Consider the following 25,877-nt stretch of genomic DNA (forward strand, 5'->3'; position numbering starts at 1 on the left):
CGGCGAAGAAGGTACTATTGTTCCATCACAGATGAGGAGCACAGAGCTCAGAGTGGTTAAGTAATTTGTCCAAGGCTGCTCAGCTTGTCAACATTGGAACCAGGACTGGACGCAGGCAGTTGGGGCTCCCATTTTGGAGATCAGATCTGAAGTCAGGAAAGCTAGTGAAACCCAGAGGGATGTAGGTGCACCCAACAGATCTGGCTCCACCCTTGTCCCTCAAACCCAAGCTGTTCTGTGCCCAGCAACCCCCTGCTATTCCCTTCTCACTTCTGCACAATTCAGAGCACACCCACCTTAGCAGCTGGCCATGCTACAGGCAAAGAGCCAAAGAGTTAGGAGGTATGGACACTGTCCCTACCTTGACCCCACCTTGGGTGATGGGATGTGCCACCCACAGGATGAAATAACCGACCACATGCTCCCTGAGAAATGACTCTGGCTTTGGTGTGCTGAGGCAGCAACTTTGGATCTGCTCAAATCCTGGTCTGAGCCAGGTCTGAGCTCAAATCCTGGCTACCAGTGCAACAGCCTGTGGGACCTCGACAAATCACTTCTGAAAATTGAGGTTAAAATACGCACTGCAGAGGGAACGGTGCTTAGCACAATGCCTGGCGTATAGTTAATGCTTAGTAAGTTACTATTATTCCCAAGTTCATTGACTTCACCCAGGGGAAGCGACCATTTCCCATTGCATGTTCTTGACAGAAGGACAGTCAAGAAGAGTGGGCAGGGGCCTATCTACCTAAGAAGCCTGTCCCTCCCTTATCCATCTGTCTACATCCTTCCCTTGCTTTGAACTTGGTCTTCCCGCCCACTGCCTCCAGAAGCCCTCCCTGACCACCCAGCTTTCACGGTCTGGTTAGTTGACGGAAGCAGGTTGGTCATCGGATGTGCACGCTCTCCAACCAGCTCACCTTCTGTCTTCTCTCTGACCTGTCACCTCCCGCTGCATACACAGCCCCATGCCACCTCTGGGCTATGACTACCTGCTGGGCTCAGGAGTTCACAAGGCTCTGCCTCCTTTGCCTCATTCTCTCCCTCCCCATCATGGGGATCGTGGAATCCCCTGGAATTCACATGTCCATCAGGCCCCCGGGATGTGAGCCGCTGAGGCTGAGGCCTGTTTGGGCCCCAGCCACATTGCCCTGAGAACCCAGAAAGAGGCCAGGCTTTCTGGAGGGGCTCATGTGGACTGAGCAGCTACAGGGGACGTCACCTACGTTATCCGTCCTCAGGATGACACTGCAAGGGACGGCTGCCTTCTCACTTTACCTCTGAGAATATGGAAGCCCACCCAGTGCGGCCTGCCCGGGAGTACCCAGGTCGTGTGTGGCATGGCCAGCACTGGGCCCCCAGCCATCGGCATCCCACATCCAGGACCTCTGTCACTCCCCAGCCACCTCTGCCCGGAGGGGACCATCTAACACCCACGTTTCTACTGTGATATTCACTCCCCTCCCTGTTTCTCCAGGGAACCAAAGGCTGCACCAACCGTCTCTGCTCCGTGGCCCTTGTGACTCAGAACAGCTAACTGGGGCTTGGCTAACTGTGAGCTGGCTCCAGGCAGCCCTCCTGCGGTTAGCACCGATTTTCCTTGGTTCCGAGAGTGGTGCCTTCTGTTTGGCTCCACTCCGGGGCAGGGGAAGATTTGCACACAACGTGGGCTCCGCGGGGAGAAGGCACTGGCCTAGAAGGACAGCAGAAAACAGAAAGCTGTCATGAGCCCACTTCTCTTGGAGCTGTAGTTGGGATGCCAGTGGAGTCCCACCCAAGGATGTCACGCGAGTCCCTCTACAGAGGCAGCATCTTACGCTTACAACCAGAACTACCGCTGCCCCCGTGTCACAGATGAGAAAACGGGAGCAGAAAGGTTGTGTAACATGTAGGGTCGAGCCAGGTCAAGAAGTGGCAGGTCTGTGTGAGTCTGGAGTCCGTGCGCTTTCCACGAGGCCACCAGCCTCACTGGATTGTCGCGACGATGCCCGTTCTGTACAGACCCTACCTACACTGTTCCCTTTTCACGGGTGGGTAAACCGAGACTCAGGGAGCTCCAGGAACTCCAGGTTGTATGGTCGGGTGAAATGGTAGATACTAAACTGGCTCCTGATCCAGTTGTCATTCTGTCCATTGCATATAGAACTTCTTCATCCATACCCAAGTCTGGGCAGCAGAAGCGTAACGAGGTGGGGTCATCCTGGGAGGCCTGGTTGGTAGAGGGGTCAAGGAGGGCCAAGTTGCAGAAAGTGCTGGAAGCTAGGCAGACTTGACGGGTGGGGCAGGAGGGCCTATTTAGGGTCTGGCAGGACAAGTGAAGTGTCTTACAGTGTCTGTCTGCACAGCCCAACCCAGGCCCAGTGCTCCCTTACCTGCAGGGTGGGGACATCCGGGCCGCTGAGGTCAGGTCTTTGTTTGAAGGACAGATAATTAATCCCACAAAGTAATCCCCGAAACACTCCGGCAGATTTATGGAGATCGCCTCTGTCCCAGGAACTCTGCCTTCCCATCTTTCATTTCCTAGGCAAAGCAAGTGACTTGTTATATCACGGGCCCCACGCCAGTAGGAATTTCATTTAGGGGAGTTCTCCAGGTGGAGGGAGATTGATAACCCAGGCTGAGAACCCGCGGTGGCGCTGGGGTCAGGCAGGGAGGGGAGCAGAACAGGAACCATGCTACCTCCTGTCCCCTTGCCCACCGCCGTCCTTCTCCCAACACTGGGGGACCAGTTTCGTGGGGCTCGCCTGCCACAGGCCACAGGCACCCAGGTAGCATTCCGTCTGACCCTTCCGAGTCACAAACGGGCAAAGCAAGGCCCAGAGCAGGGAAGGAAGGGCCTATTTCCCAGGCCAGCTCTTTCAGCCGCTCTGTCCCATCCTTCCCCACGGTTACCTCTCCCCCAGCCCCACTCCCTGCTCTGCCGGGAAGCTGCCCCAGAGGCAGGAGTCAGAGTTCAGCACTGGTGGGGGCTCCTCAAAGCTCCCCAGTGGGAGTCCTTGGAACCTGACTCCCAAGGGGGCTTTTATGGTGGAGAAGGGGGGGTTGTTGACAGCTCCCCTACCATGCAAAGAGGGGAAGGGGGGACATGGTCCTGGAGGTCGTGGTCGTTGCTTCTGGCCTGATGGCTCTGCCTTGAGCTTGCTGGGCCATCTGGGAAGCTTGTCCCTCTTTATAACACAGACTTTGAGCTAAGGTGATTACTCACAAATGTTTATCAGGCACCTCTCCTCTGCCAGCCTCTGGGGATATAATTACGCGAACGAGACAGATAAAGCTGTTGCCCTCGTGGAACTTACGGTTTAGTAAGGAAAATAGAAAGGTGAAAGTAAGCCAACAGATGAATGCGCGAGATAATTTTAGAGAGTTGACAGGTACTTGCAAGCAAATAAAACACTGGTGGGTTGGGGACAGATTGGTGAGTGACTGAGCTGGGACGACTTGGCTGGTGTGGTTGGGGAAAGCCTCCTTGATATGGTGACATTTGAGACGGGCCTGAGCAACGGTGGAGGAGGCAGCCATGTAGAGCTGAGGGGGAAAAGAGTTCCAGGCAGAGGAAACAGCACATGCAAAGGCCCTGAGGTAAGAATGAGCTGGTGTGTCTTAAGAAACAGGAAACCAGAGAGGTGTGGTGGGGAATAGAAGGTTGGGTATAGGAAATTCAGAGAGCTGGACAGGGATGGATCATGTAGGGTCTTACAGACCAGGATGAGGAGGTGAGATTTTATTCCACTTGCACTAGGAAGACATTGCAGTGGAGTAACTTGATCTGTGGTCAGGCCTTTAAAAGATCAGAGAAAGGTGGAGCGTGGGCTGGAGAGGGTCAAGAAGAGAAAGCAGGGAAGCCAGCTGGAAGGCCACTAGGGTGACGAGGTGACAGAGAACCTGGAGTGCTTGTGCCAGCTGTCCCAGGCTCTGTCCCTTTGTCCGTCCAGCCACTCGCGACCCTTCCTCACCACCCCCAGCTTCTCTGGCAGCTCAAGACAGAGCTCTGCGGTGGGCCAGCCTTAAGCTGTTCCTCCTGCGTACCCTGCCTCATCCACACCCCCACTTGATCTCACCCCGCCCTCGAGGGCAGGGGGCCAGGCCGTGGGCACCCCAGAAGTGAAGGGAGAGCTGGGTCGCCACCAGGAGAGAGCCGGGGATGGCGTGGCAGCATCCAGGACTGTCCTCGCCAACTTGGCACCCCCTTGTTCGACAGGCACCGAGCCTGGAGGGGCTGGCTCCTTCCTGAGGCTCACACCCGGCACTGGATAATTAAAGCCATAAGTCACCTTCCGTCAGGGGAGCTGCAGGCTGGGGCTCACAGCTGGCACGGCTCGGGGCTTAGTGCTGGGAGGGAGAGTGGGCAGGACATCTGGGCAGAGGTTGGGGGGCTGAAGATCAGAGACTACCGCCCCTTCTGGCTTTGACTGAGGTGGTGTTTGGGCTCTCAGACGCTGCTCGGTGCCAGGGACGGTGCCGGGAGCTCCCTCCACAGATGAAGGACTTAGTTCCTCTTTCCCGTGAGCTCTGAGTCTCAAGCTTGCAAACACCCCCCCAAAATGCCATCTGTCTGCAGGGAGATTCTATGCTCCTCTTCCCCCTCCAGAAGTGTCTGTTCACAGAGCTTGGACTGGGGGCGCCGTAGGGTGTCCGTCCCCTTAGCCGTGCCGGGGAGCTTCCCAGAGAAACTGCCCTCCCCTTCCCGCCGCCAAGGGAGTAGGTCTGTAGCCCAGATCAGCCCCTGTCACTGAGAGGACCCCAGCCACATATCCCAAGGGTGGCCCCGTGAGAAGGACCCTGCCCTCTGACCTGTGACTCTCTTTCTCAAAACCGTGCCTGGTCAGAGTCTTTGCCTAGAGTTTGGTTGCTGACCCTCCTTGGCCAAAAAAGGCAAGGACGTCTCTCTTTCTCCTGTTTCCTGCTTGCTCAGCAGAAGTTCCTGCCTGTGCGAGCCAAGGGGACGGGAACAGCTCGGGACACCCCTCCCCGTCCAGCTGGGCTCACTCGTCAAGCATGCTGAACACCCACTCGGTGTGGGGTGCTGGGCCGGGCCCTGGGGACATAATGTGACAAGGAGGACTGACGCTCAGGCTGCCGCCCCACCACAACCCTGTCCGGGACCCCTGGCCTTCGTCAGAGAAGCAGGGCCAGGATCACTGGCAAGTGGAAATATCACACTTTTAGAAAAGTACAGAACCTGCTACAACACACCCCCTTGTGTTCACCCACCCAGATGACATTTTGCCTCAGCCGTTTCTCATCTTTTTTGCTCTCGCTTTTGTTCTCGGTTAGGCAATGAAACTTGACGACGTTTCTTGCATTTTTCAGGAATCTCCGAGGCTTGGGCTCTGAGGACCGAGAGCAAAGGGTCGAAGCCTCCAATCCTAATGTGGCTTCAAAATTGGGGTCCCTGCTTGAATGTGGATTATGTCTCAAGTGACATTAGGAATCATTCATTTTGTTTAGTGTGATATTGACAGGTTCAGTGCCCTAAAGAAGTCCTCATCAGAGATGTGTAAGGATGAGCTGAGCTGGCTCTAATAACTCTAGAAAATGTTGGCGGGGGTGAGTTTGATAAGTGATTGACAAAATGCTGATGATGGGTGAATCTAGGTGGTGGGTGTATAGGGCCTCGTCGTGCCCTTATCTCCACATTTGTGTATGTTTGAAGCCGTCCACAGCGAAAGCTTGTTTCTTTTTAAAAGTGTGGTCCCCAAAGCTGCCGGGGGACCCACCACTGGCCTGGGACCCGCATCTGACTGTGGCCCCAGGGAGGCCCCCAGACTTGAACCAGACTTGAGGTTGACCCGTCAGACCCAGCTCTGCCTCTTCCGTGCCGTGCGATGTCGGCCAGGTTTCTCCCCATCCCTGACCCTCAGTTCCCCAGGGGAGATGGAGAAGTTTGAACCTGATGGGCTTTTAAGCACTCTTCCGTTTTCCGTCTCTGACGCCGCACGCATCTAACTTGAGTGCTCAGAGACCCCACCAGAGGGTAAGTGTGGGAACAGCCCTTTTTACACCTTCGGTTACCTCAGCGGCTTTCCCATACCACCCCTCAAGAGAGCTCGTAGAAAAAAGGCCCTATGGCCAAAATAAGTCAGAGAGACATTGCATCACAACATCCCTGCCCTGGCAAGTCACAGTGCACGTCGGCACATGAAAGGCTCTGACGAGTCCTGCGGTGAAGATATCTGTTCCGTGTTTCCAAAATGTTTTTGATCTCAGAACTTTTTATTTTATTTTTTTTTAATTTTTTTTTAATGTTTATTCATTTTTGACAGAGAGAGAGAGACAGAGCATGAGTGGGGGAGGGGCAGAGAGAGAGGGAGACAGAATCCGCAGCAGGCTCCAGGCTCTGAGCTGTCAGCACAGAGCCCGATGCGGGGCTCGAACTCACGGACCGCGAGATCATGACCCGAGCCGAAGTCGGACGTTCAACCGACTGAGCCACCCAGGCGCCCCGATCTCAGAACTTTTTAAAAGTTGGCTTTTCCTATATCCCATGCGTCAGAGTTCCCGGAGATACCCTCTAGGAAAACCTGACCTTCTTGTTTTCAGATTGGGGGCTCCTACCCAAGAGGACAAATTTGCCATCTTTTCTTGGGAACGTCATGATTTCTGACCCATTTTCAGTGGAACACGAGATTTTATGTTTTCCACACTGATGGGTGGGTTTTGTCCTGAACTAAATTGGTAGTTATTTTCCCTAGTCTTTCCCTGACCAGAAATATCTGCTTTGATGTTACAATCTGAGTCACTGACCAGATGCCGGAAAACCTTCCAACATTGGGAAACTATGCCTGGCACAGTCTGGGGCTTTCCTGCTGAGGCCTTCTAGAAGCAGCGTTTCTAGGGAGGGGTAGGGCTTTGGCATTAAAAGCTGTGGGTTCAGATTTCAGTTCAGCCACTTAGCAGCCACAGGACTGGGGACACATTAGCCTCCCACATCAGTTAAGTAATCAGTGGGTCCCCACGAGGCTTAAGCAGCATAGGATGTAGCAAGTTCCAATCGTCCTTCTTTCTCCAAAAGAATTTACAGCAACAGCTAATGTTTATCGAGTACTTGCTAGGTGCTGGACACCGTGCAGGACTAGAAAGAGGCACTACCAGCTTTGGCATTCGTATCGGCTCTGTGAGATAAATATTATCCCTCCCCTTTTACAGCCAAGGGAGCTAAAGCCCAGAGAGGGTAGTTAACTTGCCCATAGTCACACAGCTCGCGAGCAGCGGTGCTGATGTTTTAACGCTGGCCTTAGGCACTACGACAATGTGCCCCTTTCAAAAAGATCAGATCCGGATGAAGACATTAATCCTCTGAGCCTCAAGAACTACACCTGTCTGGTCTTCAGCGTCTCTTGGTCCTAGGATGACCTACGCGGCATGATGTCAGGCCCTGTGCATCCTTGGGGATACACTCGTAGACAACCATGGGATCTTAAAAGTGAATGAGTCCATGGAGACTTCCAAGTTCCCTGAGGCCCCCAGCCTCTAGCCCCATCCCGTGGGGCCCCCTCTGTGGGCGAGGAGGGTGCCGAATGTGCTGGACTCCATCACTCCCCCCGCCCCCAACCCCGTCATCTGCTTCAGCCAGGGCGGTTAGCTCAGTTCTTGACTGTTTTATAGACTGGGGTTCTCTGCAAAATTGTGTCTGATAAAAGGGTTTGCTACCCAAAGACATTTGGAAAACCACTGCCAAAGGAAAACCCGTCTGTTTTCAACAAGGGAGGACCCTGAAGCCCAGAGAGGTTAAGTAACTTGCCCAGGGTCACCAGCCGTCCTCCTGGGCGGCAGGCAGATCTCTGTCCTGTCTTCAGGACTCAGGACACGGGCCAGGCTGAGGGGGGGCTTCGCAGCCCCCCAGGGAGCCCCTCAAGGTCAGTCGTCCAGGCCGGTTCTGCCCGCTGGTGGCCAGTTTCTATGAAGATAACTGTGTCTGAGGCTGGCTCCCTGAACCTCGTCCGACCACATCTATTTCTGGGCAGCGGAGCCCTGACGGAGCACAATTTGATTCATAAATTACCCAGCTCAAGGTGTGTGTGATGGGCTCTCCTTCCCAGATTTGAAAGTCATTCACTCCAAAACTTGCAGTACTTGGGGCTGGAGGTGGGGGAGGGGTGCAGCTGTGGGATTGTCGGGATCAGCAGTCACAGAGGGGAGGTGGCGGGGGAGATGGGAGGACTCGGCGACTCAGGGAGCATTGCTGTGAGCCGGCCTCATGCTCGTGGACTCCTTAAATCCTCCCAGCAACCCCAGCAGGCAAATTCTAGTATCATCTCTGACTGGCAGGGGAAGAAACTGAGGCTCAGGCGGGCGAAGTCATTTGCCCGAAGTCACGTGGCTGTAGTGGAGCTGGGATTCCAACTCAGGGCTCTCTGATGCCGGAGTCTCTCCCACACGATCATGGCGACAGCAAGGCAAGGAACACAGAGCAAGTGACATTTAGAGGATGAGGCTAGACCCTGGGAAATAGGGTAGGAAGGGGAGGTTCGTTCGGGTCACCAAGGCTCCTGGTTCCGCAGACTTGGGTGTGCACCTGCAGCTGGTCTCGCTCCGCACCCTGCCCCCTTCCCACAGTCTTTGCTGCCTAATGCCATTCAGTTCCGGGCAAAGCTTGGTTCCACCTGCCCCTGGATGCTTGCGTCATCATCCTTGACACCTACCTGACGTAGGCTCGGTACATTACCACTTGCAAAGCCTTTTCGGATCCCTTATCTCACTGAACCTCCAAATAGCCCTGCGAACAGGACAGATATTCTCACCCACAATGAGGAAACTGAGGCTCAGAGCGGCCCACAAGCCCACAAGTATGAATCCAGTCTCCTAACTTCATGTCTTCCGCCATTATATGTAGGTTTTGTCCTTCTCCTGGAGGTGACCAGTCCTCCTCATTAGAATGTGGGCACCTGGGGGCATTACCCATGTCCCCAACCTGTGCTTGGCACCTAGAGGCTCAAGGTGTGTGTGATGGGCTCTCCTTCCCAGATTTGAAAGTCATTCACTCCAAAACTTGCAGTACTTGGGGCTGGAAGGAGGGGTGCAACTGTGGATTGTCGGGATCAGCAGTCACAGAGGGGAGGGGGCGGGGGAGGTGGGAGGACTCAGCGACTCAGGGAGCTGCCTGAGGGCCCCTACTGCCCAAGAAACCCCTTCCCCTGCACCTGTCTTTCCCACGTCCCACTGCTAGGACAGCACAGAGGTGTTGGAGAGGAGGGGGTGGTGGCCCACAGGCTGACAGCGCACCCCCTCCACCCCCCCCCCCCACCGCTTCCATCTCCTTGGGCATCTGATCACCGTCCTCTTTGTTTTCTTAAGTGTCTCTCCTCCTCCCTGCCACCCCCCCCCCCCCCCGCCACTCCCTCTCCGGGACAAGGCCTTTCAGATCATCAAATATCACACTCTTCTTATGCGAGGGCTGAGATGGCTTTATCGGAGCCCGTAAATCTCCCAGAGCCCTGACGCCCTCCTGAGTGCCAAGCCTCAGGTGAGTTATGTGGGCCGGGCCCAGCAGCGGGCGGCACAGGCGGGCCTCCGGGGAACACGGCCGAGCGACCCAGTGCACCTTGGCAGCCACCCTCGGCTGGGGGAGGGGCTCCAGCTGAGGGTAGGAATGGATGTTCTGGGCCCACCTGCCGCAGGCCATGGAAGCAGCCAGGCTCAAGGCAAGCGAGCAGGCAGGTTCCTGGGGGATCTGTAGCCCTCCGCTTTCCTTGTCTCCTTGATCATCGCCAGCCAGTCTCCAGACCCACACAGGAGAGACCACAGCGTCCATGACGGACATTTGAGACCCGAACCACCCCGGTTCTAATCCCAGCATGGTCACTGAGTAACCATGAGCCCTTGAATATGTCACCTCCCTGACCGAGCCTCAGTTTCCTCATCTGATAATTGGGATGGCAGATAGCAGATTCTCAGATAACATTCTGAGAATCCAGTGAGCTCACACATGTGAACGAACTTGCCAAGCACCCTGCCAGGGGGCAGAAGCACGTATCTTCCCCACCTCTCGGGGGCAGCCTGGCCTGTGCACGAAGCCTTACAGCCTGGAGTCAGCCATCCTGGCCTTGAGCCCTGGCTCTCCCACTTACCAGCTGCGTGACTTCAAGCCAATCACTCAGTCTCTCTGTGCCTTGGTTTTCTCACCTGTAAAATGGGAAGAACACTAACACTGGGGATGATGAGGATGATGATGCCTGCACGCGGAATTGCCGTGAAGCTTAATGAACAGATACACGCGAAGGGCTTAGAACCTTGCCTGCCACACGGTGGGCCCACACTAGATGGCCCATGTTATCGCTCCTTTTGTCGCTACCATCACCCATTCCGTGCCCGCCTCACCAACAGGCCTTCCCGCCTCCAGAAACTCCCCACAGGACACAGGTCCAAACTGCTTACCCAGCGTTCAAGGCTCCCACCTCCTCGTGTCAGCTGGTCCTGACACCACTGTGTGTGAGCCCTGCTCCTCCAGCCGGCTCCCCCGCCGTGAAAGGATTACTCTGCCCTCCCGCTTCTGCTCTTGCTAGACTCCCAACAGGAAGGCCTTCTCCCCTCCGTGCTTACCCAGACCTGCCCACCAAGGCCCAGTGAAAGGAGCTCTTCCCACACCGGCCCCCATGAGCTGCCCTCATCGGGGCCGGGCACCTTTTTGGGCACAGGTGCCATTTTCTCATCTAAACTGGACGCCACTTGGGAGCAGAGACGTCATCTTGCGCTGCTCGGCCTCTCTCTCTTTAGTGGCTGACATGACTTCCATATAATAACTTATTTAATTCCTATTCCTGGACATGGAGGTTGTTCCTAATTTCCTTTATGAAGCAGCACCTTGGTGAACATCCTGTGCAGCTGCACGTGTGGGCACATGGGGGTTGAAGAGAAAATGTTGCCCAGGAAGTGGGGAGATTCTGATCCCAGCCGTAACCCCTGGCGATGTTTCGCTGATCCCCGTTAAAGTGTCCTCAGAGGCCCGGAGGCCGCCTGCCTGAACCACTTGTTTTGCAGGGAGCCACGCGCTGCTGTGGGTGAGAGGGCCGTCGTTGGAACCCCAGCAGCCCTACGTAATAAGTTTTACTACCCTTGACTACTCGGGTTAATGTTTCATACATTGGAGCCAGTTATTAGCAAATTAATCAGAGTCCAGTTTGTGGTCTTATTAGGAGAGGTAATCATTTGTTGGTTTAAGTGAGCTTGATGAAAACCGCCGTTCTGTGAGATGCCTGCAAGGCAAGCAGACTGCCGTTCGCATTTCCTTGAGGGACTGAAGGTTGTCTTTCCCTGACTGGACGGTAGTAACGGTAATTAATGCAGGAGGCACTCAGCTCAAGAAACATACCACTATGGGTGCGTCAGGAGCGTATGACGGCCCCAGTTAGAATCGCTTATTGGCCGATCCCCCCTCAGAGCCCTGGAGCATTATGGTCTCCGTGACATCTGACGTTGCAAGTCACGCCAGTACCGGGGCGCCTGGGGGCTCAGTCGGTTAAGCGTCAGACGTCGGCTCAGGTCATGATCTCGCGGTTTGTGAGTTCAAGCCCCGAGTCGGGCTCTGTGCAGACAGCTCGGAGCCTGGAGCCTGCTTCGGATTCTGTGTCTCCCTCTCTCTGCTCTTCCCCAGCTCATGCTCTCTCTCTCTCTCTCTGAAAAATAAACATTAAAAAAAATTAAACAAGTCACACCAGGACCGTTCTGCCCCACCTTTTACACCAGCCTCAGAATGGCCCCCGGACATCCCTGTGTCAGTGCATTTCTTCGTTCAAACAAAATTTGCTGAGCCCCTTCAATGCATCAGCTGGTCATCTGGGGAAACCAGTCCTTCCTCTCCTGGGGCTTATGTTGCAGGGAGGAGAGACCATAAGCAAACACGTAAATGGGTGAAAAGAGAGGTTGAGAAAGTGGACGTGTTCTGAAGGCAATAAAACAGGCTAATGGAGCAGAGAGTGAAGGGGTGTGAGGGGCCGGCACGGGGATTAGGGAGGGCTCCTCTGAGGAGGTGACGTTGGAGCTGAGGCCCGAGTGCGGTTAAGGCACCCTGCAAGGTCTGCAGGGACAGGGTCGGGGCACAGGGGCTTCAGGAGAAGCTTCGGAGTGGAGGCCTAATTCCCTGCCCCTGCCTCCTCCAGGGTCCTCCAGAGGGGTGGCACGCTCTCAGCCTGTGTCCCCTCCCCCGGTTGAGAGCAGAAATAGCCCCCCCCCCCCCCCACTGGTTGCCATGTGTTGATCACGGAGCTGTTGAACACAGCCAGCCCGGCCCATGTGCCACCCAGGACGCCGGCCCCTTTTGTCAGCAGGCAGTTAAGTAACAATTTTTAATTCATAAGACATCTTACCCAAAGCCCACATCTCGGACTGACTCCCCATTTTCAGTATACGGCCATAGAGTCAGACCAGTCAGTGCTGGGCCCGCGGGCCAGCCTGCCCCACTGGACCCATAGAGCTGTTTCATGGTCTACCCCTGGCACGGGAAGAAGGAAAATCCAGGGCCTGTGAGACGTGATCTCTTCAGCTGCGTGAGAGCTGAGTTTAACTCTGTTCCACCCCTCACCACCTGAGTGCCAGCTATTTTTAACTGCTCTGTGCCTCAGGCTCCTTAGCTGTAAAATGGGGATGCAGATATCTATCTCGTGCGCAGGGGGGGGGATGTGAAAATGTGTAAAAGATAATGCATGCAAAAACACCGCACGGTACCAGCCGCGATTCCTGTCGGCTGCTGTTCGGAGACTCGCCGCTCCTTCTTGGACGAGACGGGCCACTGTCGGGGAACGCCCTGCTTTGATTCTCCCATTCAGGAGGCAGGCGTAGCGGGGAGCGGAGGACCAGGCACCAAAGCGTGCGCCTACTATGTGCCAGGCACCACAATAGATGCTTTATGTACAGGATCACGCCTGATCCTCGCACAGCCTCGTGAGGTGGGAGCTGTTATCTACACTTTGCAGATGAGGAATTTGGCTCAGAGGAATTAGCAGTTTGCGGGAGGTCTCACAGCTGGTAAGTGGCAGATCTTTTGCCGGCACCTAGGTCTTTTTTTTCATCCTGGGCACAGTAGGTGGTCTCTTCACTTGGGTGTTGATATAATAGGCTCCAGGCAGAGACCGGGACTAAAAGAGAGACCCCTGGAGAGAAGGGGCTGCAAATCCCAGCCCTGCTGTCTTCCCTGGGAAGGGCCCCTGACCCTGGACCTGAGGAGGGCAGGGTGCCAACTCAGAGGCCAGGTGACGGAGCAGACACCCATCTCCTGACGCCTCCTTCCTCCATTCAGGGACTGGCATTTGAGTGGATGGATGTTTGTGCCCAGAAGCCCAACCAGATCATGAGCTCCTCATAAGCATGGCCTTTTTTCCTCTTCTTCCCTCCACAGCCCCAGCTCAAGGCCAGGCCTGCAGCATGCCCCCACCTAGTGTGTGCTTACTGACCCTTCCCAGTTGCTACAGAGTGGGGAGCGAAACTTCAGGCATCCAACGGATATGTCATGAGCGTCGTGCCATGGGGGACAGAAGTGGGAAACCCTGGCCCTTATCCTCTAGGCCACACTGAATCTCACTGTGAGAACCAGGGTCGCCCCACGGCTCAGGTCGCCCCACGGCCAGCCCAGCACCGTGGCTCAGCGAGTGTGATACGGCACAGCCCCAGGACTGGTTTCCTGAGGCCTGTGCCATTGGAGGTGGATCTTAAGAACAGGAAGGACCAGGGTGGAAACCATCGCTTTTCCTTGAACTCGGAGGCCCGCAGGACCGGTGGCTGTTAGCCCAGCAGAGCAGACAGAGCAATTGAAAGTCACGCCTGTGTTCCCACACGCACCATCAGCCACTCGCTAAACTGCTTCTGTCCCAGACCTGGCTCGCTGGGGGTCAAGATGCTGCCAGGGAGATAACAAGGGGACGAGAGGTGGCAGTGATGCTGTTTAGCAGGGCCTTGGAGGAGGGGCACCTGGGGAAGGGGGGAGGCTGCCAGCCTGGGAGGAACAAGGATGTGAGTGGGTGAGCCCCCACGGCCCAAAGAGAGAGCTGCGTCTCCTCCGGCTCCCCATGGCTGACCTCCTGCCTCTCCCTACTCCCTCCTTCCAGCTTCCCTCTCCTACAACCTCCTGCCTTTGACCGGCTATAAAACACAGAAGCCCTTTGCCTGACTCTGCTGCGCCCTCTAGCTGCCACTGGGCCTCTCTCCTTGTTTTTTTTACTCCCCAAGCATCTGTACCTGCACTCACTGTCCCCACATCTGTGCCCCACCCGCCCGCAGTGTCTCACAGTCTGACCTCTGGGGACATCTGAAGATCCAACCTGTGGCCGGTGCTGGGATCTTGCTTCTCCTTAGCCTGTCTGTCGGCGCTGCCTGACCCTACTGACCATCTCTCTCTCGGAACTTCCTCCTCTCCTGCCTCCGGGCACCTGGCGCTATATAATTTCCAGACTACCGCCTGTCTGTCTAAATTCTCCTGCTCGTCCTCACTGGAGCCATAGGTCTGCCCTAAAAGTAGCCTTGCCAGTGCCCTTTGTGTGTCACCACCTCGGTGCTGACAGCTCCTGCCTGCAGCCCTGCCTTCCCACTAGTCCCCACCACAGGCCCTCCTGGCCACCACCTGGGGGACCTCTACATGTGGGCATTCTGCTTGCTACATAAATCTTCCCTGGAGGAATGGATCTAGAACTTCGGAAACGTATGTTTTTACCTAGGACTCCCTCCTGAGGAAAAAAAAAAAAAAAAAAAGCAACTTTGTTACATCCATTCTATGTGGGATGATGATCTCTTGTGTATCACTTAGCACAGGGCCAGGTGCAGAATGGGTGCCAACGGGGTGTAGGGCCAGTGCCTGCGGGGCAAGGAAGAGAGACATAAATGTACTTCCAAGCCAGCCATTTAGCAGCCACGTGACCTTGGACAAGCTATTTAACGTCTCTGAGCCTGCTTCCTCGCGTTTGACGTGGGCTCTGTTCTTACTAAGTCATTGTGAGGAGTAAGTAATATGGTTGTGCAAACGGCTTAGCCCCAGTGCCTGGCATATGGAACTGCTCAGTAAGTACTGGCTACTGTTTTTAATAAATAGGGGAAAGAAGGCTGGGACTCCCCCCTCGGCCGCCTTTCATACTTTAGCAGACTCTGTTCACATCCCCGCCCCACCCCCACCCCAGCCTTTCTTTTGGGAATCTGAAGAGGCCTTGGTGCCTGGAGCTCCTAGAGGAGATGGCTGACCCCAAGAGAACCGGCAGGGTGGTAATGACCTGCTTCTTCTCTTTTGCGAACGCTGTAAGTCCCCAGTTCCCAGAACCCTTAGGGTGCTGAGGTGCAGACCTGCTGCATCCCAGAACCACCCCCACAAACCAGGTCTATGCGCAGGCACCATGGACAGCACCTGTCGACCCAGGGGAAACAGCTGCCTTTCTGCTCAGCTTGGGGGGGGGGGTGCTGAACAGGTGAAAGGCATCCCCGGGAAGCCTCCCCAGGCCCCCCCAGGCCTCCTGGGACTCAGATAAAGAAAGTCCGGGAGACCAGAGGGCTGACGGGGTGGTATCAGTTTCCAGGGTAGCAGAGAAACTTGTTTGTGCGGCTGCCAAACCCACAGAAAGGGAGGATGGTGGGAGGGGAGCTAAGGGAGAAGAGTAAGGAAGTGGTGACCCACTCCCCACCCGGAGGGCAGAGCCCTAGTGAGATGGCCTGTGAGATGCCCTTGACCTTGGCCTCAGGGCTGCCAACTTGTACGTATGAGCTTTTCGTTGTGAGGCCCTCCTGGCAAGAGGGCAGGCTTGGCTCAGTGTTCCTGCTGGGCAAACAGCTCTAGACACAGGGTTGTGGGGTGGGAGTGGTGCCGGGGTCCACGGTGGTGTCATCTTGGGCAAGTACAGGTGGCCAACTCTTGTTGAGAACTTCCTCTGCGCCAGGCACTGTATCCACTCATTTAATCCCTGCAACAACACTCTGGGGTGGGTACTATTATTGCCCCCAATTTACAGACTAGGAATCCAAGATCATCCAGGTATGTTAAGTAACTTGACTGAGGTCACCCAGCTAGCAATAAGCAGAGCTGTCTGAGCCCATACAGTCTGCCTCCCGAGAACATAACCTTAACCACGTCTCTGTGCCATGTTGCCATGTTGCTTTCCTTCGGGAGCCTGAGCTCAGCAGGTACCTACTTACACGTTCAATAGCACGATTATGTCATCAATGTCGATCGTTGCTGTGAGACTGAAGGCATAGACCTTGCCTGCTTTTCTCTGTGGATCCTCCAGCACCCTACCCACAGTAGGTGCTCAATCTGAACTCAATCAAATGGGTGATCTAATCAGTCCATCAGTCTTTGAGTGCGCCCTGCCCTTGGCCCCCACTGCTTAGGGCACAGGGCTCACCTCCGTCTATGCCTGGACCAGCATCCCGGTGAGGACTGCTATTGCCATGGTGACAGGAGATCATCAGAGCCAGTGGCTCACTCAGGTGGCCCTGTCAGCTCGCTGGGTATAAGCTTTCCTGGCTGCTGGTCCTGGGAGTTAGTGATTCATACTTGGCAGGAGGCTGAGGTAGATATGGAGAATAAAAGGATAGGTGTGGGTGGAGGGGGGATGTGTTGGGGGAGGGTCCCCAAGCTTGAATGTGTACCAGTTGGAGAGCAGTTGCCTGCTGGTTTGTTGGAGAAGATGCCTGGGTCGGGGGGAGGGGATATTTTATGTGCTGGAGACAGATTTCAGGTTGGGGATGGGTAGTATGGCCATGACTGGGGCAAAGGTGCTGAGTGGGGAGGCCCAACTGGGTGTTCCAGGGTTGATAACCCCATTTTTCAAACAAAAACCAAAGCACATCATTCAACAAGGGGCTTCTGGTTTGTGAATGATTTATAGGAAAAATCTTGCAAAGATAAAAATTGAATCACATTTAGTTAAACATTTGAGAGGTTCCTTTATTGGGAAGAATAAATTTATATGGAAATTTGGAATGATGGGATGCTAGCCCTGGAGCTGGGGAGGTGGGGCCCACGCTGGTGGCGGGGGGCGGGGGGTGGTGACGGGTGACAAGAGGCTTTGAGGTGCTGCCTCAGGGCAGCCCTTCAGCTCAGTATTAGGGGCTCAGAGGACACAGCGCCCACCTGCGATGTCCATGCTTCACCCCACCTCAACCCTGATCACCCTGTGATGTGAATGCCTGGTTGAGGGCTGCATCCCCTGCTAGAATGTGTCCCTGGCACATCATAGGAGCTCGATAATCGTCAAATGGATTAGCTAATGACAAAAAGATGAAAGCATGCATCCCCTTGTTTGCCCGGCAGCAGAATTCCTGGCTAAAGAAAAAGCCCTTACACTCATGCGTGTCTCTGCCTCCTTGCAGCCCTGTCCTCCCCACTCCACGCACTCAGCGGGAAGGTACCCAGGTTTGTCTATGGCTACGGGAAGAAGCTCAAGACAAGGGGGAGGCTGGAGTGACGTCCCATCCCTGGTCAAGCCCCACATCAGATCCCCAAAGCCCACAATCAGAGCTGCACGGGCTCCGCAGTCATCAGCTGCCTCTCCCCTGCCTCGGCCAAGCCCTGCGGTGGGCAGCTTCTAGCCACCAACCCGGTAGATGTGGGATGCCTTGCCAACCAGCAGAGGTTTGGCCGAGAACAGTCCCTGTCCCCAAGTCTAAAGTGAGAAGAGGTCATTTTCTGCTCTGGGCTTTCCCTGGTCGACTGAAGACACGATGTGAGCCCCTAACTGTGCACAGATCCCTTGAGAGCCGGGGCCACGGGTGAGTGAGGAGATCCAGTAGTTTCTACCTGTGTGTGTTGAAAGCCTGAGGATCCGTTCACACCTATGGAATCAGTGTCCATCAACCCCTTCCCCAGTCCTGCCCATCATCCAGGGCCCAGCTGAAGCCATACTTAGTGAGTACTTACTTTGTCCGGGAACTGTTCCAAGCCTGCATACATACTGTTTTTCACTCTCATTTAATTCTTATAACCTTATGAGCGAGATCCATTATTATCCCCCTTTTACAAATGAGGAGACCAAGGCATAGAGGGGTTAGGTGAGTTGCCCAAGGTCACACAGCTGCTACACGGTGGGGCAGGGGATGAATGCCACCTCCTCCGTGAAGCTTTCCTTCCTTGAGCCTTCCCCTGCGTGAACAGTCTCTCCCTGCTGAGAACTCAGAGATGCTAAGTCTCCTACGTGTCAAAGCCCCGTCACCAGGCTGCGAGTGCCTCCCTCTGCATCCCCCACGCCACCAAGCACGGGGTCCGGCCAGAGGACACGCACCCTGGAGATCGCGGACTCTGTGAAGGAATGGCAGCGTGTGCGTATGTGAGCGAACCAACAAGCTGGTTAATGAGGGCGAGAGAAGAGCGGAATTGGGATCTGCCCGCGTGAATTCGCAGCCTGGTGGGAAGGGCACCAGGACAAGTGTGGGGGCCCCAGTGGGCTGGGAGCAGCAATCCTTTAGGAACCTGCTTGCCACTGGGTGCCCAGCACTGGCCAGGCTCCTTGAGGGGCAGTCATGAAAGGCCCCCATCTTCAGGCTGGCCGGGAAGACCGCATGAACACACGGGCAGCAATGGGAGAGAGAACAGAGCAGTGGCAACTGCCCGTGAGCACAGAGGGTCAGCCAGAGAAGCAGGGCCACCTTCCTGGAGGAGGAGGGGTGGCCCTGTGTGGGAGGATAGGAGGTGTGGCCAAGAGAGGAAGGTGGACACGGAGACAAGAGGAGGCAGGAATGGACATGGTGATTTGGGGAACCTGGGGAGGCCCCCGGGGGGACACGGGGTGCCTGTAGAGGGAAGCATAAAATGAAGTCGGTGAGGGAGAGAGGGGTGGACACAGAGGCCTTGGTCTCCACCAGCATCACCTGTGTGTGATTTTTGCCAGTACTTTAAATATGCACTTCAAGGTTTTTTTAAGTTTATTATTTATTTTGAGAGAGAGAGAGAGAGCACATGAGTATGAGGCAGGAGGGGCAGAGAGAGAGAGAATCCCAAGCAAGCTCAGCATGGAGCCCAATGTGGGGCTAGAACTCACGAGACCGTGAGATCATGGCCAGACCTCAAGTCAAGAGTCGGACACTTAACCGACTAGGCCACCCAGACGCCCCTGTACTTCAGATTTTGATAAGTACTTAAAATAGAGGCTTGTTCTTAAAATCAAATTATATTTATTGTACAAGGGAATTGTACCACTGCTATGTAGAAAATCAGAATAAGATAGAATGGAATAGAATAGAACATGAGCCTAAAAATAACCAAGCAAAGTGGGCTCCTGCTTTAGTCCATTCGGGCTCTATGACAAAATACCAGGGGCCATACGGCTTACGGACAGCAGACATTCATTTCTCTGCTGGAGGCTGGGAAACCCAGGGCCAGAGCGCCAGCACGGTCAGGGAAGGGCCCTCTTCCCGGTTGACAGAAGGGCGCTTCCTCGCTCTGTCTTCACATGGTACAAGGAGCGTGGGATCTCTTGGGCTCGCTTTTATCAGAGACCAGTTCTACTCAGGAAGGTTCCACTTCACGACCCACGCACCTCCCAAAGGTCCACCCACTAATACCGGTGTGTTAGGGCTTTGGACGTCCCCATATGCATTCTGTGGGGGTGGGGGGGGGAGCAAGCATTCAGACCCTCGCGGTTGCTGAGTCCTGGCTGCGTGCTGCTCCCTTTGGAAGGCTCCCAGCCAGAAGCCTGCTCTCTTGGTGAAAAAAGGAGAACGAGCCAGTGTTAAGAGAGATGCCAAGGGCATACTAGCACCAAACCAAGGCTTCCCCCTTGACTCAGTCGGAGAGACGGAAGAAGACTGAAGAGCTGAAAGTCGTCACTCTGCAGGTCACTGCTGGCTGTGCCTGGGCCCCGTCCTCCAGAACCCTTCCCATTACTCCTTGAGCCAGCGTCCGCGTTAAGTTACTGGTTTGTCCCTGTTGAAAAAAAAATTAAAAAAAAAAAAAAAAAAAGGGGCGCCTGGGTGGCGCAGTCGGTTAAGCGTCCGACTTCAGCCAGGTCACGATCTCGCGGTCCGTGAGTTCGAGCCCCGCGTCGGGCTCTGGGCTGACGGCCCGGAGCCTGGAGCCTGTTTCCGATTCTGTGTCTCCCTCTCTCTCTGCCCCTCCCCCGTTCATGCTCTGTCTCTCTCTGTCCCAAAAATAAATAAAAAACGTTGAAAAAAAAAATTTTTTTAAAAAAAAAAAGTTACTGGTTTGTCCCTAATGCGCAGAGAGGAGCCCTCACCGAAGCCCACGTCCACCTGCCCTGGGCCCCAGGCATACCTGGAATGTTACTCTCTCCTTGCAGGGAATACCAACAGCATCTTCGCCCTGGACTACATCAGTGGAGCGCTGACCTTGAACGGCCTGCTGGACCGGGAGAACCCCCTGTACAGCCATGGCTTCATCCTGACCGTGAAGGTGAGGGCCCCGGGGGTGGGCACCTGCAGCCCGTGTGGAGGGGTGCCCACGCTGCGGTGCCAGCCTCCAGCAGAGCCCCCGGTGAAACTCCAGGAGGGCAGAGCTCCTGGCCTCCCACCCGGCGTGCCCAGGGCCGCTGTCAGGAACGGACAACACTAGCCAAGCACAGGCCACATCGGGGGCCTTGCTGGGCACCTCACAGCCATTGCCAAAAGTCACATAGGATTGGGACTTTTATCCCCACTTGAGGAATGAGGGGACACACAGTAGGTGCTCATCCATGGGGCCACGTTCTGGTACTCATGATGCCAAGTTCTCCATCGTAGCTGCCTCAGATTCTTACGTTTACCCCACGTCTGGGATGCGTCCCGCTTCTAGCTTCCCTGGGGCTCTTCCCTGGTTAGGAAGCAGCAGCACAGTGGGGAGAGGTGGAAACTGCTATAGTCCTTCCCCTGGAGGTGTAGTGGAGCCACAACCCCCAGGCTCCTGTAGCCCCCTGCCACCCAGGGCCCGTTGTAATGAAAACCTGTGCTTTGCAGAGTCATTCCCTGGGAACCCCATTTAGGGTATGGACCCTGCCTGGGCCACACGGGTCCTCCCCAGCCCTACCCACCGGTTGAGGCAGGGGAGGGCACGGGACTGAGGAGAGGGGCTTGGGGAAGGAGGCCCTTCCATCCTGAGGAGAATAAGGCGGCCCAGCCTGGCCCTCGATTGCTCTCCTTGATCTTGGGAGGGCTGCAGCAGCGGCCGGTTGATTAGCCCTCCCTGGCCAGCCGGCTTCTCTGTCTCCACCCAGTGTGCACATGTGGGCCGGTGAGGGGAGGTAGGCTAACACCGCCTTTCCCCCCCACCCTGCATCAAGCTGCCAGCCAAGCCATGGGCCCCTCTCCGCCTTCCCTCCTCTCTGCTTGCTTCCTGTGGAGGCACACATTTCGGGGTGGAGAGAGCTGTACCCTGGCCCCAGGGGACCCTGAGCTCGGTTTTTCCATCTTTATATAAAATGTGAGGGTGAGTTCCCAACTTTGGATGTGACTCCAAATCTCCTGGGGAACTGGCGAAAGGTACTTAGTCCTGGCCCTCCCACACAAAGATTCGGGTCCAGAAAACTGGAAATGGGTATTTGGGAGCCGGGGGCCTCTGCCCCAGAGACTAGGCACCCAGGGATTTGAGCCCATCTTTCCTGAGCCCGACCCAGACCCTCATGGCACCTAGCTCAGTGTTTGGGCCATAGCCGATGCCAGAGTAAGTCTTGATTACCTGCTAGCCTCGGCTAGCAAAAATGCTTGGCCTCGGTTTTATCATCCGCCGCATTGAATAAAGAGTCTCCCTTTGCCCCTCAGTGAGCCCCCAAATCTGTCTTGTCATCACCATGCCCCCCGTCCCCTTGGTTCTGGAATCCTCCTGCCTCAGTTTGCTACCTACTCTGACTGTTGTCCTTATGCAAGTTACTTAACCTCTCTGAGCCTCGGTTTCCTCAACGGTAAAATGGGGATGCTTATGACAGAAACTTCCTCCTGGGGTTGTGGTGAGGGGATGGGATAATTCACATAAAGCACAGGAGATAGCATTGGGAAAGCCTTCGTAAATGATGAGAGCGTGACTATGGACGCCTTCGTCTCTGGGATGTTTGTCCTCTACGTGCAGGGCACAGAGCTGAATGATGACCGCACCCCGTCCGATGCCACAGTCACCACAACCTTCAACATCTTGGTTATCGACATCAATGACAATGCCCCAGAGTTCAACAGCTCTGAATACAGCGTGGCCATCACTGAGCTAGCCCAGGTCGGCTTTGCTCTACCCCTCTTCATCCAGGTGGTGGACAAGGACGAGGTGAGTCCCGGGAATGCGTGGTCTCTCCAGACCCCCCGCCCTTTCTGGGCTTTGCAACCCTGAGAAAGATGCCAGGTATTTCTAGGCTTCCAAATCCCCAGCTAAAAAAAATAGAAACAAACATTGCTACCTCCTCCCCTGCAAAACTCAGCAGTCTCTAAGCTTTGACCCCTGCCCCCACCTCTGCAAAAGCTATTTGAGCACACACTTCCAACGTGTAGTTCTTCATTTAGTCATTTATTTAGTAATGTATTTAGAAATATATGCCCATCAGGGCACCTGGGTGGCTCAGTCGGTTAAGCGTCTGACTTCGGCTCAGGTCATGATCTCGCGGTTTGTGAGTTCGAGCCCCGCGTCGGGCTCTGTGCTGACAGCTCAGAGCCTGGAGCCTGCTTCGGATTCTGTCTCCCCCTCTCTCCGCTCCTCCCCTGTTCACTCTCTCTCTCTCTCTTTCTCTCTCTCAAAAATGAATAAACATTAAAAAAAATTTTGAGAAATATATGCCCATCTTACTAATCTAGTACATGCCTTATAAAGCATACACTGAAAACTAGAAATTTTAAAAGTTGGAGGCTCTTGTATAAAATCTGTTCCTGGAAAAAAGTTTGTTTTCTGCTTTTGGTGTAGTGAGGACTCCTGCTTTTCCATGCGAGGAGCTTGAATGTTTTCAAGGGGATCCCAGGCCGCAGGAGACCAGAGGTCCAGGAAGCTAGAAATGGGACACACCCATTGTGTGCCCTTGCAGGGCCTGCCTGGCTGAGGCCAGTCTTGAGACGAAGGGACATGGGCTGCGAGTGAGGGAGAGCTTGAGAAGGACAGGAGGAGGGAGACTTGGGGATGGGGCCTGTGCCCCTCCAGCCCGGGATGGGACGGGCTTCCGAGCTGATGGGGACGCTCTCGGCCTGCCTCCTCCCTGCCCCTCTCAGGCACCAGGTCTCCCCTGCCCGTCAGCAGCCACAATCGTTAATAGCACTTATATTTATTACCGCTGTTCCCTGGCCCATTCTGCTCAGGAATTCCATTAGGTTTTCCAGCCTGAGGGGCTTCTCTGCAATTACTCCTCCCTTCTTGGGGCTCCCGCACTGGCCTTGCTCCAGGCCTGGCTTCCTGCTCGCTCCTCCTGCCCCTCTCCACTCTGGCTGCTCAACAAACCAGCGCACCTGCCCAGGGGCCCCCCCTCCCACGATCCACCGCTCTCCCGTCAGCTTCTCTCAACCGGACAAGGTCCTCCCCCTCCTGCCCTAACCCCCCAGCCCCCTTCCCCGGCACCAGCTCACCCCCGTCCCCGCCCCTCTCCACCCACCCCGCCAAGGACATGACCGTGAAGAGGTCAGTCCCAGTGCGCGCGCGGGCACGCGCACACAGCACATCTTTCCATCTCTTGCTAAATCATCCCATACCTAGCTGTCTGGGATAACTAAAGTATGTACTGAGCACCTCCTGTTTACAAGGAGCTATATTTGGCCCCTTGAGGGAGTGTAGCCCACGGTCACTGTCCTAAAGGGCCAAGCGTGCTTATACAAGGGCAGTATGTAGTTTTGAAAATATACACAAAAATGTCAAAAGTTTAAAAGGTGGAGATAGATAGGTGTAAAAAGAAGTTCCAACATTTTCTCACACCCCAGTGGGTCATCTTTTATCCCCCTGGAGTGCAGCACCCCCTTTAGACACCGCTGTGTGAGTGAGAGCCTCAGGAAAAGTCCCATCTCTGGTTTCAGGCTATCACTAATGTCCAAGAGAACAGAGACACTTGGTACCAGGGTGCGGGCCAGTGACAACGAGCAGCGAGGGCTCCAGAGCTCAACTGAGGAAGGGGGAAGAAGGGGCCAGAGGACCGGCAAGGGCTCTATGGTGAAAGGGGGCCCAGGGCTGAACCTTGGGACACAAATCAGATGGTAAAAGGCAGCCAGGAGGGCTGGTGGGGTGGGCAGTGGCCCACGGAGAGGCCCAGAGGAAGGAACCTGTACGAAGGTTTGTGGAGTCGGCTGGTAGGAAGGTGGGCCACGACACAGGCTTTTAGGGCCTTGAATGCCAAGCCAAAGAACTGGGGCTTAATTTTGGAGGCAACCCAGAGAGGAGGCAGCTTGTGTCGTGGTTCATGGCCCAAGCTCTGAAGACAGACGGGGCCTATGTTCAAGTCCAGCCTTGCCATTTGCTAGCTCTGCGACTTTGGGTGAGTCATTGACCCTTTCTGAGTGTGACTTTGCTCATCTGTGTGAAAATGTATGTTTCTATTGCAGTAACAAATTAACCCTGAAACAGAGGGTTGTTTTTTCCTCAGAGATTTATTACTACCTGTCTGGCACAGGTGGGCAGGGGGACCCCGCTCCGCGTCGTCGCTCAGGTGCACGCTCTGTGGTCACGTCGGTCACTGCAGGAGGGAGGGGGCAGCTAGAGGAGGAAGCACCGGCTCTTCTAGGCTTTGTCCTGGGACTTCTGCCCAGTTCTAGGGATGGGCCCCACCTCACTGCCAGAAGGCTGGGAATGTGGACAAGTGGCTCCACGTTTGCGTCTGCCACAGAGAATGCCAACAAGGCTCAGGGATAGGAGATCAGACCATTAGTCTATAGGACTTAGCCCAGTACCTGCCACACACCCAGATGTTAACCAGATGGGTCCAGGGAGCATTGCCACCAGCAGGGCCAGAAACCCCAAGGCCCTTTCACCATGACTGGTTGGGGGATTGCAAGGTCACCCGGACCCCTGGGGTTTAGCTCAATCCTGCTTTGCTGGCAGCCCTGTCCGAAGCATCTGCAGGAGTGCTGAGGGGTGTCTGGGTCCAGCCTGCCTCTAGTGGCCACCCCCCACCCAGGCACGGGCAACAGCATGCCCGCTGTGGACAGGGTACCCAACACTACCAGCGACCATTTCACCGCTGCCCCAGGGAATTGACCAGCGTGTGACAGTAAAGGGCTGGCCCCATGTCTCCAGGGCACGGTGAGGTGCAGAGAACCACTGATAAAGAAGGGCAGCCCAGAAGCCCAGACTCCCCACCCTACGGTCTTCTGGGTCACCGTCCAGCCTCCCCCAGGAGAGCTACACCCAAACCATCCCAGACATGGTCCTGGACCAATTCCTAAATAAGAGGGGAGAATAAATTGCTTTCTAAAATTGCCCTGCTCTTTTGTACCTCCCATCTCTCCTCCACTCTCCAGAATTCTGGAAGGATCCAGATCTGGATGGATCCAGATCTGGACGCAGTCTTGGGTGCTGAGGGTCGGGCCCCAGGTTCCCAGGGTGGAGCGTTTAGCCACATTGCCAAGAGGGAACAGAAGGCAGCGGCCACCGGCACTTGAGCCCTGGCCAAGTTTCCAGAATCTGGGGGAGATCAGGGAACCTCAAAGAGAAATCAGGCATCTTTTATAAAAAGAGATTTTTGAAAATGTGTCCTTTCTTCCAGTTCTCTTTTGCGGGGGGAGAATGCATCTGTTGGGATTTGTGTCTGGGGTGAAGGTGACTGGATTTGCTAAGGTGGCAGAAAAATGTGTTCATCGAGCCGGCTTGGATGGAGGAGGGAAAGGAGCACGAGGAGAGGTGAAATCCCTTTGTCAGGGTCTAAAGAGCCACGTGATTCTCCCTCGCACTCACCATCGTTGCGGGTTTATGGTTATTAATGTGATGATCTCAATAGTATCTGTCTCCCCGATTAGACTGAATGATGCTCCCCGATGTAACCCAGTGCCTCACACTCTACCTGGCACCTGGGAGGCACTGCAGAAATACGAACTGGTTC

The 25,877-nt window shown here is 55.2% G+C and overlaps 1 protein-coding gene across 7 annotated transcripts in view; it reads left to right on the top strand.

Moving 5' to 3' along the window:
- Window positions 1–25,877, top strand: part of CDH23 (cadherin related 23) — a 416,105-nt gene that overhangs the window by 209,678 nt on the left and 180,550 nt on the right. For all 7 annotated transcript variants that reach the window (XM_058696615.1, XM_058696614.1, XM_058696613.1 and 4 more), the window contains exons 10-11: window positions 20,199–20,311; window positions 21,956–22,144. In XM_058696615.1, the coding sequence (XP_058552598.1) occupies window positions 20,199–20,311; window positions 21,956–22,144 (302 nt within the window). The remainder of the gene's footprint in view (window positions 1–20,198; window positions 20,312–21,955; window positions 22,145–25,877) is intronic.

Source organism: Neofelis nebulosa, chromosome 13 (genome assembly GCF_028018385.1).
Source record: "Neofelis nebulosa isolate mNeoNeb1 chromosome 13, mNeoNeb1.pri, whole genome shotgun sequence".
NCBI lineage: Eukaryota > Metazoa > Chordata > Mammalia > Carnivora > Felidae > Neofelis > Neofelis nebulosa.